This window comes from Papaver somniferum, chromosome 9 (assembly GCF_003573695.1).
Source record: "Papaver somniferum cultivar HN1 chromosome 9, ASM357369v1, whole genome shotgun sequence".
Taxonomy (NCBI): Eukaryota; Viridiplantae; Streptophyta; class Magnoliopsida; order Ranunculales; family Papaveraceae; genus Papaver; species Papaver somniferum.
This window is the reverse complement of record NC_039366.1, coordinates 105,149,888-105,167,936: the sequence shown is the minus strand read 5'-3', so window position 1 is coordinate 105,167,936 and position 18,049 is coordinate 105,149,888. Positions and strand designations below refer to the sequence as shown.

The 18,049-nt window shown below is 36.8% G+C and overlaps 2 protein-coding genes across 7 annotated transcripts; both read right to left on the bottom strand.

Annotated features, from left to right (window-relative positions):
- Positions 1-145: 145 nt before the first annotated feature.
- LOC113308019 (GPI transamidase component PIG-S-like) lies at positions 146-5,940 on the bottom strand. Of its 4 annotated transcripts, none has more exons than XM_026556492.1 (13): positions 5,729-5,940; positions 3,493-4,445; positions 3,337-3,421; positions 3,150-3,239; positions 2,470-2,543; positions 2,190-2,274; positions 1,994-2,083; positions 1,710-1,840; positions 1,489-1,570; positions 1,345-1,392; positions 1,160-1,232; positions 958-1,061; positions 146-578 (listed from the first exon to the last, which is right to left on the bottom strand). In XM_026556492.1, the coding sequence occupies exons 2-13, from the start codon at positions 4,353-4,355 to the stop codon at positions 453-455; spliced, it is 1,851 nt and encodes a 616-aa protein (XP_026412277.1). In that variant the 5' UTR covers positions 4,356-4,445; positions 5,729-5,940; the 3' UTR covers positions 146-452. The 4 variants fall into 4 exon arrangements, with proteins under 4 accessions (XP_026412277.1, XP_026412279.1, XP_026412278.1 ...); XM_026556494.1 differs by having other exon boundaries at positions 3,508-4,445; XM_026556493.1 differs by having other exon boundaries at positions 380-627.
- A 197-nt stretch (positions 5,941-6,137) lies between these two features.
- LOC113311059 (protein ENHANCED DOWNY MILDEW 2-like) lies at positions 6,138-16,836 on the bottom strand. Of its 3 annotated transcripts, none has more exons than XM_026559906.1 (18): positions 16,722-16,836; positions 15,013-15,516; positions 14,796-14,895; positions 14,632-14,667; positions 14,379-14,518; positions 13,967-14,066; positions 13,776-13,871; positions 12,632-12,879; positions 12,464-12,556; positions 11,604-11,969; positions 11,310-11,451; positions 11,128-11,217; positions 10,013-10,054; positions 8,677-8,787; positions 7,378-7,443; positions 7,107-7,225; positions 6,945-7,002; positions 6,138-6,852 (listed from the first exon to the last, which is right to left on the bottom strand). In XM_026559906.1, the coding sequence occupies exons 2-18, from the start codon at positions 15,420-15,422 to the stop codon at positions 6,403-6,405; spliced, it is 2,667 nt and encodes an 888-aa protein (XP_026415691.1). In that variant the 5' UTR covers positions 15,423-15,516; positions 16,722-16,836; the 3' UTR covers positions 6,138-6,402. The 3 variants fall into 3 exon arrangements, with proteins under 3 accessions (XP_026415691.1, XP_026415690.1, XP_026415692.1); XM_026559905.1 differs by having other exon boundaries at positions 16,726-16,836; XM_026559907.1 differs by lacking the exon at positions 16,722-16,836 and adding an exon at positions 16,375-16,691.
- Positions 16,837-18,049: the final 1,213 nt, after the last annotated feature.

Below are 18,049 nucleotides of genomic sequence, written 5' to 3'. Positions count from 1 at the left end.
TTCAACTAGGTAGCACAAAACAAGGACATAAATGCAGAACCAGAGATATAAACTTCTGTCACAGAAACCAGGACATTTTGTCAAAAATTATAACCAGGACATAAGCTAGAGAATGATCAGCCCAACGAAGAGCCACAGGAAGCAGTTTGGGTATAAGTAAAAATTGAGCAATCCATTTACATTAGAAACATCTAAGAAATAAGAATTTGTGTCCTAGTGTTTTCCAATAATTCACAGACTTCCTACATATGATCGTACACAGAAAACTAGACTACACTGAGATAAAAAAGAAACTGTTTCAGAGAAACACCTTGAATCAAAAGAAACGGCTTTAACTGCAGAACCTGAACCTCGATTATAGAACCAAAACAATGCCGGCTTCTGAACCTGCACGGCCCAAGCTGATCACGTGAATGTTTTCAAGAACAATACAGATGGTCGTGGATATCTTATCAATTCGCAGTGTTTTTTGTTTTTTCCTTGGAACACGGGAAATCATCAAATACGCAGTTATTCTGCTTTTGTCTTGGAGATCCACGTGAAATACTTTGTGCGCTCTTGTTTATACCGTCTCCATTCTTTAGCCGATGCAAGGAGGACGTGTAGGGCAACAGGTAGAAAGAAAGGCTGTCAAAGAGAGAAATGCATGTGAGACCATTTATAATTACTGCCAAAACAATCAAGTAAAATCGAATAAAGACGAATGGTAACTTCCGATGGCATTTACCAAAGTTATCTAGACTTTGTTTCAGACTACCAGTACATACAATGGACTCATGTAATGGAGAATTTGATAGTCTTCATTACCGACAAGGCCCACATGATGATGTCACATCAAAAATAAATAAATAAATAGATAGACTGATGTTCACCCCAAATCAAGTGTTAAATTTTGCAATCATACTTTGCATAGAAAAATAAGATTAACTATAGTTGAGGCCAATCAGTTCTACTAACCGTGTAAACAGCAAAGCAATGCTCAAACGAGTAGTAACTGATTGACATGATCGATGGATGAAAGAATGCATCCTCTGCCAAAGCCCTTGCTTGTCTTGAAGAGACTGAAAAGTAACGAAAATTATATTCTTAGAAACGTAATGATCCCAAGTACACCGCAGGGGAAAAGTTAGCATATAAATGTGTTAGAAAGAGAAAATACCAGCCGAAGCTTCATATATTCCAGAAGAGGCATTTGTTTGAGCCAGATTTGCAGCTTCAAGTGAAAACTTAACCTGCCAAATCAGACAAATAGAACCAACTTAGGAGCTGATAAGATAAGTAGGTATTTATCACTTTATCCACTATAAAACTCTGTATTCAACTCTAAAATCTAAGAAGGGTAACCTGTTTCCCAATTTCATCCTTAATTATCATCCTTGGAAGTGACTGAACCTGCATGTTGAGTGATGCCATGATAGAGAATTAGACCGAGATATTTGATAAAAACCATAGAGACTTTGAGCTAGTTATGAAAGTACTGAGAAATACCAATCTGGAAAGAGATCCAAGAGTAGTGGCACAAGAATGAAGATTAAAACAAGTATGCTGCCTAGATAATGCGTCCAACTCCCTACAAAACAGAAATAATCCCCTCAGCCCTTTCCCAAAGAAATCAACATGCCTCAACGAATTACAATTCCATTTGGAAGGTCTCCTGACATTGCCTTTGTATCAAATTATCAGAAGCATGATTTGGTCACATCTCTTACCATTCCGTAAAGCCTCTTTCACTAGATAAAACACTTGACATGCCTGACTCACCAACATAAAGATTGTTGGATTTCAGACCAAAAAGCTGCCGAAGCTGCCCCAAGGACACCTCGAGGAGTTCCTGGAGATCCTGTTTCAGAAATGCACAAGTGAGCCCAAAAGGCCGTATAAACATCAAGCCCAATTGCAACTAATAAGATATCACCTATATGAATGGCTTTTAATTTCATATACGATCTGAAATTAGGTACTGAAATGACTTAACACCGTAGGGAGATCTAACCTCAGAGGTCAATGTATGCTTCTGAGGCTGCATACTTTTGGAGCTCCTGAAGCATCTTGGGGGATTCCAGACAATAACACCACCCCACATCTGCAAAAATAAGTCATGAAGAATTCAAAAAAAAAGATTCACAGATGCAACATGTTGGGAACTTGGGAGGACCAGGTAAAAAGAAGCTGATGTCATAACAACTCACTGGGGATATAAATCCATTTGTTGTGGAAATTTTGCCTGATGGAAGTTGTAACTGGAGCGGACATTCTTCAGCGGATGGTACATATCTGGTAAAATAACAATAACATAAATTTTGCTGAGTTTTTCTACTGGATATTCATTGGTAACAAATTTGAAGGTTCAATCAAAAGCGTGACAACTAATAACTGTACCAAGAAATTGACAGGGTAAAACGTGACTGAAGATTAAATGAGAGAACAAAATGAGTAAAGGAGTGCCAGACAATGAGTGAAAGGATATACACCACAAATTGCAAAACTTTTGACCGTCCACCAGCCGCAATAGAAGTATCTAGGTGCCATTCATTTGAATTAACCTGTTACGTTCACCCCATAGTGCAGGCGAAAGTTTTAATACTTCAGTAGAACAATAATAACAAACTAATCTAAATTAGGAAAATGACCGAACTTTTCATACAAGCATATTTTGCAACTTGAAGATTCAAAAATGATAAACAAAAGCAGGTAATATAGCATTATCTTTTACTTTTACTGATCAGAAATGCTTAAACACGAGATTTAGGTCAACTACGTCAACTTTCACCTTCTAGTTGAAACTGTTACGTATATGCGTATACTGTTATACATAATTTAGCTCAATACTGTTGTGCTGAATGAGAATTCACCATTTTGAGGGAAACAAAACCTTCCCTTGCAGCAACTGAAGTAGGATTGAAAGTTTAGGAGGGCCAAAAGAGTAGGATGGGCTACATATTAAACTTCTAGAGGGGCTTTAAAAAAAATTCTAGAAAATGTCCTTCAAAAGAAAAGGTCAGTGGGTATGTTTTAGAATTTCCCCCAATTCAGCCACTGCACCCTGGGAACTCCAGGAATAAAGTCTAGATGTAGTCACAAAGTTCTACACTCCTAATCTCACTTAATGCCATACTTAACAAATTATAAGGGTAGGTTAAGGAACATACAAAGAAAGGAAGGTCTTTAGTTCTAAAGACATAGCTGGACAACTTTGCGTCCCAATAAGAAAATGATGACTTTGGCGTGTGGTATAGAACCTGACCATGAATGAGAAACGGAAAACGTAACATTAGCTTCTAGCCCACATGTAAAATACAATGAAACTAGAAGTTAAATGGAAACGAAACTTTTTACCTGACTTTCTACAGTTACATTTGCAATAGGTGCCAAAGCCTCCACCACAGGGGCCAACAGATCCTCATCTATTTTTTGAAAATCCCTACATAAAAAGTTTAAGTAATTAAGGAAAAATCTAGCACATCTCATTAGACCGTTAAAATGAACCCATACTTTCTTATTTTGTACCAGTCATAAATCCAATCTTGTGGATTAGCATTCAAAAGACTAAATGATAGAACAACCCTTCCATCAGCACCCACAGGCATAAACTCATTTTTCGAGATCCCCTCTTCTTTCCCACCATTCATAAAAAACTTCACAAAAACATTGGCAATACTAGAAACTGCACCCATTTCTTCAACTTTCCCAACCAACCAAGCATGTCGATGTTTCCCAACCACAACTCTGACCCCATCAACATCATCATCTTCCTTGTTCACTACCACAACACTATAAACCTTTCCACCAGAACTCTCACAATTCTCATTTCTACTCAATATTGAATGAAACATTTCATCAATTCCCTCATCATTACCATTTAAATTAACCGATAAATCTATCATCCCACATCGCCAGAAACATGAATCCCCATCATTCAAATTTTGATTACACACATTACCTGATGCGACTGTAACTGAAACAGCATAGTCTTTCCCACAACCACCACAAACTGGATCGCCCCCAGTTAATTTCGTCATTAGTTCACTAATCATAAACCCTAATTTCTGCGCACCTAATTTTTTTTCCGCATCGAAACCTAAATAAATAACTTGAAATCTACATGGAATGTGTAATGGATTTGATTGCAGAGTGCTTGATAATGAATCAATGTCATGAAATGGTAATGGAGACCGATAAATCTCGATTGTTTTGAGTAGAAATGGAAATCCTAGGATGAACGAAGAAAGAACTGTTAGGACCATAATCAAACGCTTGATACCTGGTTTAGCTTTCCGCATAGTTTTTGGATCAAATTCGCCATCGCTCTTTGGTAAATGCTCAGTAGAATTTTGGTTTTCTGAATTTTCCTCCATTGATTCCTGTAGATTTTACTCTTCACTTTTTTTCAGCTTTACCCACGTCGGTAAACACTACGCTTGTGGCTCTTCCATGTCGACTGGTACCTGCATCCACCAAAAGCTATCATCTTCATATGATCAACACATATGCATAACAAATTTTATTTGATTCCTCGTGCTAATAAAATTCTGACATGTGAATAGATTTTCATACCAATGTCTAAGAAAATTCAATTATCCCTGTTATCAAATACGAGCCCATCAAAACCCTTCAACCTAGACACTTGCAAGTTGCAATCTTTACCATGAAGCATTTATTACTTTTAAGTACATTGCCCAGCTCTTATACAATTCCAGGTTGAACTCTTCGTATTGCTCTACTTACAATGTTTCATCCCTCAAGATGATTAGTTCTTTCTACTTCGCAAGAGATTTAGCAAATAGAAATATAACGGACCACAAAAAAAAAACAAATGCTGTTGTTATGAAAAGAAAGCCTAACAATGATGGAGCTAAGTGAAACCAAACAACTTATAAGATTCAAAATTAAGGTTTTTTCAATCAACCAAAACAGTTTGGTGAACATTCTTACATGGCGCTGATCTCACGGCTAAAAACATATACTGGAGGAAGTTTCACACTTGTTCAACTGTTGTTCATGAGTTTATCAATGAAAAAGCTCTAAAATCGGAGAACAAATATGGTAAATGTTCTGAATAACTTCTTCAGTAAATGGTAGCATGACTCCTTGTCTTCAAAATATTGACTGAATAACCTCAATAGCAGTTAATCCCAGCGTGAATAGTAAAAACCCACAACATATAGATAGAAACCTTATGTAAGCCTAAGAAGTTAGGTGTAAAATCATTGATACAGATTAAAAGGAACATAATATTAACAAAAAACCCACCTAAAATTCTACACACTAAATTGTAATGCTTTGTTTTTAACTTGCTTTTTCTACTGGCCTGTTCTGTTTAGAATTTAACCACACTTAAGCGAAGTATTTTCAAACAAAAAATTTAAAACTTGTTTCAAAATGATTCAACTTGAGCATTTCATTATATGTACTTGATTAAAAAAATATAATTGACATTTCGTCGAACAGTCCCATGGCATAATCTATGCATCCAACAGTCATACAACCCAAAATTTTTGAACATTAGACTAAATATCTGAAGTAAATTTATAAAACGCCAGAAAACTAAAATTTGATATTTGTGCCACCAATTTAGTCACAATCCAGCTTGCAGTTGTAATTTCTTATATACATCAAAATATAAAATTGAAGGAAATAAAACCCTAGTTAAAAATTTAAGAATTGACAGTGAAAGATATTACGAAGAGAGGAGAAATTACAGAAGACCAAAAGAAAGGATTACACTTACAGTAGGGATGTAATTCATACGAGAAGCAAGAAAGTGTGAGAGTGCATCATCATCATCATCATGTCTTACTTCAATTGATTAATTTTTGAATGTTCATCTTGTCTTGGCAAGTAAAAGTTGGGTTTCAGGGTTCGCGATTCCTCACTTCTTCATTTCAGTTCACTCTTTCTTTCTGTTTTTTTCGTTGGATTGTACGAGTCTTTAAATTTAGATCTCAGTTAGGAGAGAAGAGAGGAAGAAAAAGACAATCGATTCTGCTGCTTTAGATGGACAGGATACAACGCGTGTCGAAAGTACGGGCGTAACAAAACATACGTTCACCAACGAAAAAAACGGCGACTAAAAAAAAAACACTGAAATTATGTTTCAAAAGAAGGAAAAACACCGCCAAAAATCTAAAGAAAAAAAAGGAGGAACATTAGAAGATTCAAAATAAAAATAAAAGGTTGCTTCAAAAAGCACCACCCCCCTCCATATCACATGCAGTGGATGTGACCAAAATACAGTTACAACTATTTCGTCCACCTAGATCAGTGATTGCTATTTCACATCACCTGTTGTTTGATGTGACAAAAACTATTTACAAGTTCTGATAAGATCTTCACAACTTTATCATCAAGTTATTTACATGTGTACCGTGGAACAACACACTAATATCTACTTGTCTGCCTAAATTACTCATCATCATCATCATCTATCCAACCGCAACAGGAATGCTTGTCATGAGAGTAAGGGATATACGGACCAGGTGCAAAATGTAAGAACCCAGTATTTGGCATTTTTGATTTGCTAGGTTTAACATTTCCATTACCAATTTTCGATTGGTTTTCACCAGCAGCTGCATGAATGGAAGGAAGCATCGAACACAACTTACTAGGGGAGTCATCATGGTCTTCATTTGCTGGATCACTAATAACGATTTCCTCGTTATGATGTTCTTGCTCTTGCTTTTCTTCTTCTTTTTCTGATTCTACGTTTGTATCATTGTGATTCATAGGCATGCGCTCAACTATCTTCTTATGCTTAGCAAACCAATCGGAGCGACTCCAAAACTGAAGCAGAGGTGATTTTGAGTTCCATATCTTCATTTCATCGTCACTTATGCCAATAGATGAATGTAATGACTGAAAGAAAACACACTGCAGATGTTGGCTGCCAATAAAAAGTCTCACGGAATAAAATCTTAAGATTTAACATTCAAGTCTTGGGGTCATACCTTACTTGACAGTCTCTCGGTGTCTTCCCAAACCAGTTTATATTCAGGTTTCTCCAATCTGGCAAACAACACAAAGAATGTCAGAGATAGAATTAAGTATGGTGCTGTTTTCTTATTGAGCCTTTGGCGGATGTGGGTGGTGAAAGAAAGAGTGTAAAGTACCTTTTTATCTCCTCTGGCACAAACAATACGAGAAGCTTTGGTCTGAAACCAAGAGCCTTATCAATGCATTTGTCAGCAAGGGGGGAATTAATCCCAAAAGGAATATTAAGGACAATGATCTGATACATAAAAACAGAAAAAGAAATAACAGGGAAACAAAATGAAGAAAATTAGCAGAACTCCAAAGACTTCCGATACCCAGCACTTCACTACCTCAAACGCAAGTTAGCTCAAGATATTAGTGGAAAGTTAGAAAATCTCGTAACCATACCAATTTGGTCGGTGTAGGCAATTGATGTACGCTCAACCAATCACACTTCTCAGCAGTAGGGCCAGTCTGCAGACAAGTATAGATAAGCAAACAAAATACTACTAGCAAGAACGTCCAAGGCTAAACAACAACTATTAGACACGTTCATTCCACTTTTTCTTTTGTAAAAGCTCATAGATCTAATTCTCCGTGGAAACCAGCTTGCCAGGAAAGGGGCGTCCATACACTGAACAAAAGAGGACAAGACGACGAAAAGTTACAGATCCACTTCAGTAGCTGCCATAAAGACTTTCTCCAGCGCCAATTGAAACCCACTCAGCACTCTCCCTCACCGCAAGAAATAGCTTAAGACAAAAAAACAATCCTGTTTCGAGCAATACAAACAAAGAAGTCCACCAACCCAAGCTAAAAAAACCCAACTGCAACTGTTAATGCTTCTCTGATACCATGTAAAATCCCACAGACCTGACTTTTCTTGAAAAAACTGGCTTGGAGGTAAAAGTTTGTCTTAGAACCGAGAACAAATCCAGAGCACCAAACAAGCAATTGCTCAAACATTTAAGGAGTTGTGAATAGTTCCACGTCATTTGGGTTTCTGGATTTGTGCATCATGTATCAACCCTTGTCTCAAAAGCCGTTTATCAATGAGAGTCAACTACACGGGCTTATACATGCTTTCAGAGAAGGTTTTCCATTTTCCAGTGACTAGTAAAATGAATATGTGTTCGGCCCTATTAACATGGGAAGATGAGGGTGCGGAGTCACTTCTTCCTGGAGTATGGACGGTTTGAATTGGTCGGTATCACCTCAGAACTCTTGACATATGCAGTGCATGAGCTTAGACAACCCTTTCCTTGACAACCAGTGTCCACCAAGAGTTAGGTCCATGTAACAAAATAGTTATCACTGAATACCATAACCAAGGTACCATTTTCATCATCCACCACCTCAAAATCACAAGCAAAAATAACTGCAAATATTTCATAGGAAACATTGCCAAGTAGAGTATTTAAATCACATGTACAAACATAACGAAACAAGATAAGCAAGAGGAGAAGACAATCTGAAATACTACCGTTTTGTGTTTGTTGAAGATCTGACATACTAAACTTGCCAAACTGAGTAGTGAGTACAAAACCCTGGTTACCCAATAACCTCAAGACCCAGATACAAATATATCTTTATTTGCAATACCGGGAAGAGTTCAGGTGCGTGTTGATGATCCACAAGGTAATATGCCCTTTATTATCTAACGACAAAATAATAACACAGACTGACATGGATAAATGAAAAACGTACCTTGGATTGACACACACCATAGTCTTCATATGAGCAGTTGATCCCGGCTTCTTCAAGCCTTTGCTTCATTAAGCAAGTGAAGTCATTGGCAGTATACGAGGCACTGACAATCTACCGAAGGGAAAAAACAGCGCACACGAGATCAACAAAAGAGTACTTAAAGATGAGTATAACAAAATGATACAGCCTTGATTAGAAAATTTCTTAGCAATTCCTTCGATGATTTTCTGATCAGAAAGTATACAGGTTTCATTCATTGAGGCTATACGAGAGTAACCATGAAGGTGCAGTGCATAAACCACTACCAACTACGTACGTATACAGTCTGTGTGACAATATAAATGCTCAGACACATAACTCAGTCAATCTAACACACTTCAACTGGCACATTATCAAACTGTATCAGTATTCCCGGATAAAGTTATGGCTAAAGCTGCATGACTTGGTCTACCTACAACCTGTGATGGTATCAAAATACAGGTGCAACCCTGTCACTCCATATACACCTAAGGTATTGCATACACTGTCGAAAATTAATCTTTCAACGGAAGCTGGAGGACTTCACATTTCTACTTTGGAACATTAGGAGTCTATTTGGAGTCTATTTAATTAGTTAGCAAGGACATTCAAGTGTGTCTTCACATTTGATCCATAAGAACTGAAAAACAGCATAAACCACAGGATCTAAATTGGGCTTCGAGGAAATAAAAACTAACAATACATCATATATGAATTTCTTTGAGGGAAATGCTCAGTTATTGGAGGTTTATTATTCTCGCGGATGTTTTAGGTCAACAATATGTGAACATGATAATACCTTCATACAATGTAAACATGATAATACCTTCATACAATGTAAACATACGTGCATCTACTTCATATCCTGCTCTCTGCACTTTTATCTCAATGCCAAAATTGGATTACAATAAGAGCTACGCAGATAAAAAAGCCTAAATGGTTACAGCAAGGAAGTTCATTTTTTTAAACTCGAACTTCACCAATTCCATAATCAATGGTTCTATACTTTTAGAAAGGACGTCCGAGGGGTGATATTAACTCAGTATATCAGCATAGAATTCTGGCGAATTCTTGGAGAACTTTCCACGCAGCTAAACTAAGGGAAATTTATATAAGCCTCCTATTCAACCTGTATACTAGACCTAATCTCACCAGGACATAGAGTGACGTAGTTGATTGAAATGAAAACCTTAAGTCCTTCAGTTCTAACTAAGTTGATATTTTATTCAGTTACATAAATCAATAAGATTGATAGATACAGGGCAAAGGACATATCACTTAAAACTAATAAAGGAGAAGAGGTTGTGACAGCCCTTACCATGTTGCCTTCGAGTACATATGAGCGGAGCTTATCAATAACCTGCACATTAGGTCTCCCGGTCATAAGTTCCTCAAGGTTGGTAGAAGTCACAGATAGATTCGACGATTAGGGTAGAAGCAAATGTACAAAAACACCAAAGTTAAAACAAAAAAAAATGTACAGGAATAGATGGACAGACCAGAGGATAAATGTAACTCATTTAAGTGTGCATCTCCCATAACAATGACTAAAATTGGCATAAATATGCATCTGGGAGAATAGCACAAGCCAAACTTCACATCCTTCAGTTTTTTGTCCCATTATATCATAAGCTAGTTAGTCGATGATAAAGGTCCACATTTGAGCCAATATACCAACCTAGGTCTCCAATTCTAACTAATACCCACTTGATTAACTCTATCGACCTCTATCATCTGCTTTTTATGTCAATATAAACTGTTTATAAATGTCGTTACCCCCTGGAATGAAGACTTGACAACTAGATAAGTTAGTTGGTGATTAATATCAAAAAGTCCTCCTAGGTGATATCATGATGTAGGGAATCACAAGAAGGTACTTTTTTAGAAGTTCCATACTTCACAGATTGCTGTCCACAATATTATGCACCTCTCAATGCCAAAGGATTCTGTCAACCTCAAAGACAGTGCATAAAGGAACAAAGACACTTTTCCACTTAAATTGACAAACAGAAAAACAAGCAACTGTTGGTGACTAAGTAAAGGACATGCAACTCTGACCGGATCAAGTCCACTTGAAACTAAGTTTTTTTTTGTGACAAGGGAACTAACTAATTTAGAATCCTGCATATTACCAATTAAGCATCTTCTCATGCTGATCTTATATCAAGCCATCAGCTTCATGAACCCATATTTTTCAAACCAAATTTCTAACACACCAGCATTCACATATTTTAAGCAGCCAATAAGAGGTAAGTAAAGAACACGAAACTATACAAAGATATGTCATGCACTGCAATGATAGGGACAACTGTTAGCATGAAACAAGAACGGTATATGTTACATAGTGGCTTAAATGAGCACACTCCAGTAGCAGTCAAGGTTAAACACAATAAATTCAACTTCAGAGTTGAAATGTTATGAGAGATGGATTACCTTCCACTGAGTTATCTGGTTGAGAATCTTCGGTTCAATAACATCTTTTGAATACTCAAAACTAGGGCCTTCTTCTAACTTTCGTACAGCCTGCAAAGATATAATCAGAGAACAAGTTCGTAAACAACAAGCTAAACACACTTTCAGCAACAGTTTTTACAACTAATATAAGCAAGCCATACCCTATCAGATCCCTCAGCCTTTTCCAGTGAACTGGCCGTGTTTACAACTTTAGACAGTGCCTGTTTAGCTCGAAATTTGTAATCCTTTTTAATGTCACTCGAGGATATTGAACGTGCTGTTTCTTCTATTAACTGCTTCATTCTGCACATTTTCGTTCAGAATATACGCAGGAAGCACAACCAGAACACAGTTAAGACTTCCATAAAAGAAAGTAAGCCAACAACAGACTGAATGTCCTCTAACGGCACTGCGGTAATGGTTAAAATACATAAAAATACTGTTTACCACTTTACCTCTTTTCTATTCCAGTGTCAACTGGAGGTTCTGAACTGATCGAGCTCGAAGGTACTTTTTGCTGCTTGTATGAATGACCTATCATAGACTTAGTATTATCCTTCCGTATCATTTGGGAGGCACTACCGCTGCTCAACCTTTTTGAAGAATCCAGTCGTTGGGCAGAAAGTCTTTTGGCCATCATTTCATCTGGTTTTCTTTGCTTCACAGAGATACTCTTTTGGAACTCTTCAAGAATCATTCTCTTCCTCTTCAGAACTTTTTGTTGGCTTGACTGAGACTGCACGTTGGCCTTTACTGCAACATTAGGAAATATGATGTGGTTTCTAATTGGTGTCGTTTGATTCTTCCCAATGTCGTGCTTCCTATCAACAAAATTAGAAATAATTACAAATGTTCCGGAAAAAGAAGATGACTTATCTCTCTAGTTGCAAATAGAAACGATCCAAGGGATGATTAGCAAGGATGATATTCCCTTCACTCAATAAGACCAACCTCCAAAAAAATCATATTGTTTCACCCAGCATGAAATTACCCACACAACCTTTCGGGGTTTAAAACTTAAAGGTATAGGCACAAATAGGACTTGAAGTGTCTCCATGTTACTCTGTACAAAATGGATCACTTTATTACCATCAATTCTAATCAACTCTTAGTGGGGATAGGAAATTAGGATGGAAGGTTTTATGGTAAGGACGAACTACATAGCAAGGAGACCATCTACAACAACAATCAACCCTTCTACAGTTTACATCTGATTCCCACCAACAACTAACGTAAATTTTTCTACAGAAGCAGTTTTATAATTCATTTTCAAAATTAAGAGAAGATTCAGAAGGAATGTAGAAGAATTACTTACAGGCAATATACCAGAATACAGTTTCTTGGCAATAGATTATCCCAAGCCCTCTGAATGAGTCCTAGTTTCTCTGCGTAACCAAAAGCAATCTCCCTGAAAAAAGTAACATAATGCATTAGCAGCGGAACTGTAGAACTTCAATAAATTTAATCCAATATAAGAGACTACCTCGGTAAGCATTTACGGTGATATGCCTTAGGGCATCGTCTGCATACTGCAAACTGCAGATCATGTACTAAACTATCTTCTTCTTGCTTACATTTGAAGCATTTATGCGCAGGACAGGTAAATGACCCCCCTGCAGCAATAATCTTTTGAAGTTTTTCACTTTCAATTTCATTCACCGGATAAAGCAGCTCCGCAACACATTCAGCATGATAAAAATGGCCACAACTACAAGAAGAGCAGCGGAACACCTGTAAAGCAATATGAGGTCCCAATCAAGTTGGTTACAACTAGGTGTGTAGCAAAACTAGGGAGTTAGAGTGACAGGAATACATAATGCAAGTATTAAAATATGAATTGACAACATTGTGACAAAATAGGTATGGCCTAAAGATGATAGGCAAAAGAAGGAAAAGAAAAGGACATGGTGGGAGAAAACCAGGTAAAGGATTCCTCTGTTTACCAGTTACATTAGGCTTGTGGAAGTACAAGTGACATGCATCATTGATGAAAAAAATTTTGTAGTAGTTGGTAACCCTAAACAGGTGAGTGAAATATAAGAACAAATGGGTGACACTCCGAAATAATCTCACTGAATAATGAACAAAGTGAAACATGATTCAGGTCACCCTTTAAGAGATTTACTACGTTTGAGTCCGGTTTTAAACCCATAACAACCAAATGTTGGTTTCTCTTTGTTTCTTTTCCTTTTTCTTTTTGAATACTTAACAGTTCACAAGATATCCTTAGAATAAGAGAAAAGATACCTACTGAACTATTTTTAAAGGGAACCATGGACGCCTCAGCATTCCAAAACACTCATCAACGAGAGAGCAATCACTGATGCACGGAGAGTCAGAGACTAACAAACTAACTGAAGTACACAACCAACAGGATTTTATACAACTTAAATTTAACTTAACTGATAGACTGTTTATTGCGTGCAGTAGATGTTCGTTGGAAAAGACACCGTGTGAAGAAGTATTCAGTACTTCTCAAAAGTAAGTTCCAAACTACTTTTCAAGTTATGACCATAATAAAGAATGTAATCAGATGATTAAAATATACAGGGCTTTTATTCATTCTACCAGCATTAGCTAATTTCGTTACCGTTGAGTATTTAAACAAACACTGTTAATCTAAATACCTCCTGAGCAGAAGAACAATCAGAGGAACCCAACTTTCCGCACGCAAAACATTGGTGCTGCTTATATCGACAGTTCAGGCAAACAAATTTCGGTGCCTGCACAAGACCGAAGTAAAACTTTAAAGCTGAAACCACAAAACATTCATAACAGAATGAGCAATATGAAAGAAAGATACAAGAAGGAGGCATACAGCAATTTCAGCCTTAGAAAGGCCCAGAGATTCACATTTTGCATCAACCCCAGCATCTGCTACAGTTGCGTGAAAGCATCTTCTGCACTCCCCATCACAACTGTCAACACGGGAAAATAAATGAGACATAGGAGTAATGTTGCCTTCAACAGCAGAAATGCTAAGACACGACTATGTGTATCAGTGGGTCAATCTGTCTCATTCCAACTCAGCTTAGAGAAAAAGAAAAATGCAAATAAACTCAGGAGTGCATAAAATAGATTACACGTAACATACAACAGCTTACTATCCTCAGAAGTGCATAAAAAAAATCACATTACATACTTATTTGCTTAGCCATGAAACTAAAAACGAATGGCGAAACAAAAAAAAAAAAGCAGCAGTGCAATCCCGTGTAAGCATAAAAGTATACCATAAAACATGACCACCATTATCACAAATGGCACAAACAGAATCATCTACTTCTGTATTTGTCTCCTCTTCAACTGACCCTTCCCAATCATCAATAACATTGTGTTTAGTATTTTTCTTAACTGAACCAGCATCCATATCCTGTAAACATAACCTTTTTAAGAGATGGGATGACTTTCAAAAGAAAAAGTGTCTTCACTGAAAATAGATAAGGAAAGAGCAAATTAAAGTAATAGTATAAGTGAAGCACTGACCTCGGTAAATGCTTTCCCAAGAAATGCAAGTAGAAACTGTTTTTTGAACCAAAAAATAAATAAATAATGTAGTTATTAATAGCCCTCATAGTATGCAACTACACAATCACAATTTTCGTTCAACTATTATCGAACTAACACTGAGAAGTACTAAAAACACAGACCTTAGAACTTGCTAGAGTCCCATCATGTTCAACTGCAGATTTAATGACGTCCCGATGACCCATTAAATCATTCTCAAGAAGTTGAGCGCCCCTGTTGAAGCTGCAGAAACAACAACCAGCTTTAGGATATGCATGCAAATTATATATTTATTTGCGAGCCTATACTACAATTATAAGAAAAATAAAACGAACTGGTGGAAACAGAACAAGATCGAACCTGGGGAAAATGTTTGATAACAAGGAACTTCTTGGGGCATTAGGATTACGTTTTAAGTAGTGCAAGCAGCATAAAGTCAACCACGTTGTCCTAATGGTTTCTTCATAACTTTTTTGAGGTTTATCCAGAACTATCCACTTATTCTCTTTGGAGAGCAGTTCCACCTTAACTTGATCGAATGATACAAGGTCAAATTTCCATGCTATTACCTGCTTGTATACCATCTGAGATCCACTAGAAGTGTAACCGTGTAAGATTATTTCCCTATCCAGAGGGACTGGCTTTTGATCCTCACGCCATTGAATAGGCAGTACCGAATAACATACTGGTTTCTCGTCGTCATCAACCAAATAGTACTTTGTGACAGATGATATGGCATCCTCGCATTCGTCATCCCAATGCCTCATCATTATTAGCAAAAACTAGGACACCAGAAGATATATGTATATGGTCTGTAATTGCTTGTCTACCTTCTTTCTTCTCAGCTACGTGCTTATTTACAGCCTGGACAACGAAAGCACAACCTTAAAGGACTAACAAGACACAAGCATAAGAAACAAACAAATGGAAAAATCACTAAAAGCAAAGTCAGAAAGATCACATAAAACAAATTGCACGCATGATAACAAAAGAACTGAACCAGCGCTTTCAATAGTCATAACCAATACCAGTAACTATTCATCTAAAGTAGTTCTTGATACAAACCCCAACGATATAAAATTTATCCTCCTCTCCCTAAATTCTAATTTTCCTCCTAGACAAAAACCTCATATACAATAATTTTTCCAGCCATAAATGTGTATATAACCAACATAAGCAAGAGTTTGAATCACTTAAAAGTACAGAATATGAGTATAAACAATGAGCAAAATGAAGGTGCTTAAGAAATGCAGCTGTGAAATGTGTCAAGTAACTCAAATCCCTAAACCCAAACCCACGCTAAAATACCAATATTAGTTGAGGCAATGCTGAACCTACAACATTATTTAGGTTAACAATCAAACACTATTTCATCATTCCAATCAGTACACAGTGAGACTATCACAACAAAGAGCCATGAGCCGAGAAGCATATGGTGATACTTATTGTTGTTTCTACAAACACCAAAGTCTCAAGTCAGTATTTCTGCATCATAAAAAACCTAACATGTATCCTCCTCTCCCTAATTCCTGGGTTCTGGTTTTCCTCCAACAAAAAAAACTCATGTACAATAATTTTTCCTACCATAAAAAAATGTATTAACCGACATAAGCAAGAGTTTTAATCACTGAAAAGTACAGTGAGTAAAACCAAGGTGCTCGAGAAATGCAATGCTTAAAAGTATGAAGTAAAACAAAACCCTAAATCCAAACACATACTCACCACTGAACAACCACCCTATTTTTTTAGGTTAACAACTGTTTCGTCGTCTTCCAATCAGTACACAGTGAAGACGAACTATGATACCAAAGATCCGTGAGTGAGACCAGAGCCAGATGGTGATACCTGATGTTGTTTCTACAAACACTAGATACTCGATGATTTCTGCATACTAAAACCTAGGTTTAAGAAAGTAAAGAAAAAACCCTAGAACGGAACAAAATCGTGAAACAACGAAACCTAGCGCAACAAATCAGTGAACACCAAAACGAAACAAACCAGAAACATTGTAAAAGAAAACCCTAATTTTAAGAAAGAAATACAAACAAAACTCTCGATTAGAGACTTACTTACTCTTGTCTGTGATTTCTGAAAGGAGTTCTGAAAGTGGAAAACGAAAATTAAAGGTTTCAGAAGTGTCAGGCAAAAGCGGTATGGTGTGGAGTGGGATATTTTTACTCTATGTAATATTAACCGTTATTGGGCATTTTAGCGGGATTATATTTTATATATAAATAAAACTAGTCATAAAAATCCAAGGTGATCAAATTTGTGGTACAAAAACCCCACTCAAGTGTTGAGATTCATTAAAACTCGATCGTAAACAAAATTGATACAAAACTCCCAAATTTTTAAAAATTGATACAAAAACTTCAAATTTAAATATGATGAAACCAAAATAAAATTTGATGAAACCAACATATAAATTTGGGTTTTTTGTGTTAATTTTGTTGATGGGGTTTTTGTGTTACTTTTGTTTTGATAGGTTTTTTGTGGAAGGATGGTGACACCTCTGGAGTTATAACTCGCGGACCGATATATAAAACTAATTTTTCACTATGCACGGGTCTATTTCTCGTTTATGCTTCAATAAGCCCATTATGATGGTTTTTAAGAGCCTATGCCTATTTTTGAAGCGTTTGGAATGAGAAGCGTGTAGTCAATTAGAAGTAGGGGTGAGCATTTTACCCGTAATCCGTGGATTTATCCGGGACCAATCGTATTTTTGTGGATGGACGCCCGGACCGTTCACTAATGGGTTGGACGCGGATGAGATTTTTGAAATCCAACGGATTACGGATTGGGCACGGATGCTACCTTGAAAATCCGTTGGACATCCATATCTGTTGGATTAAGGTCATTTGTATAGCTTCTAGAAAATATATGGATGGTTTTGGAATTTTTAAGGTGTTTTCTTGGAGTGTTGCCCATGGCACTTCTATATTTATATACATATATAAAATGTGTAGGTTCTATAAGAAGTCATCTATATTGGTTTTATTTTTTCATTATAAATTTTAATTATACAAATCCATTGGATTATCCGCATCCAATTTGTTCATCCGTGCATCCATTGGATGCAAATTTATTGGATGTTGGATTGGATGTGGATGCCAAATTTGAAACCCGTAATGAATTGGATTGGATGCGGATGAGGTGAAAACCGGTCCATACCGGCCCATGCTCACCCATGATTAGAAGCACAAAATGATCAAACTTCGAGAAATAATGTTTCTGAAAACTAAAAATGGTCAACCTACCACCTGGTGTGATATATGTGAGTGTTCAACCACTGTTCAACCACTGTTCTACATGGTTATTTGCGATAACATGTGACTATATTTTATATTTACAAATGTTTACATGGAGCAAGGAAGCCTTTGGAAATATTTTCAGA

Excerpts from the sequence above, each read along its gene's own strand:
- LOC113308019 (XM_026556492.1), bottom strand. The coding sequence starts at position 4,355 with ATGGAGGAAAATTCAGAAAACCAAAATTCTACTGAGCATTTACCAAAG. Across the intron at positions 1,062-1,159 it reads AATATATGAAGCTTCGGCTG|TCTCTTCAAGACAAGCAAGG; the intron begins GTATTTTCTCTT and ends GTTACTTTTCAG. Across the intron at positions 579-957 it reads ATTGCTTTGCTGTTTACACG|AATGGAGACGGTATAAACAA; the intron begins GTTAGTAGAACT and ends CATCGGCTAAAG.
- LOC113311059 (XM_026559906.1), bottom strand. The coding sequence starts at position 15,422 with ATGATGAGGCATTGGGATGACGAATGCGAGGATGCCATATCATCTGTC. Across the intron at positions 13,872-13,966 it reads TTTCTAAGGCTGAAATTGCT|GCACCGAAATTTGTTTGCCT; the intron begins GTATGCCTCCTT and ends GGTCTTGTGCAG. Across the intron at positions 10,055-11,127 it reads ACCAGATAACTCAGTGGAAG|GTTATTGATAAGCTCCGCTC; the intron begins GTAATCCATCTC and ends CCTAATGTGCAG.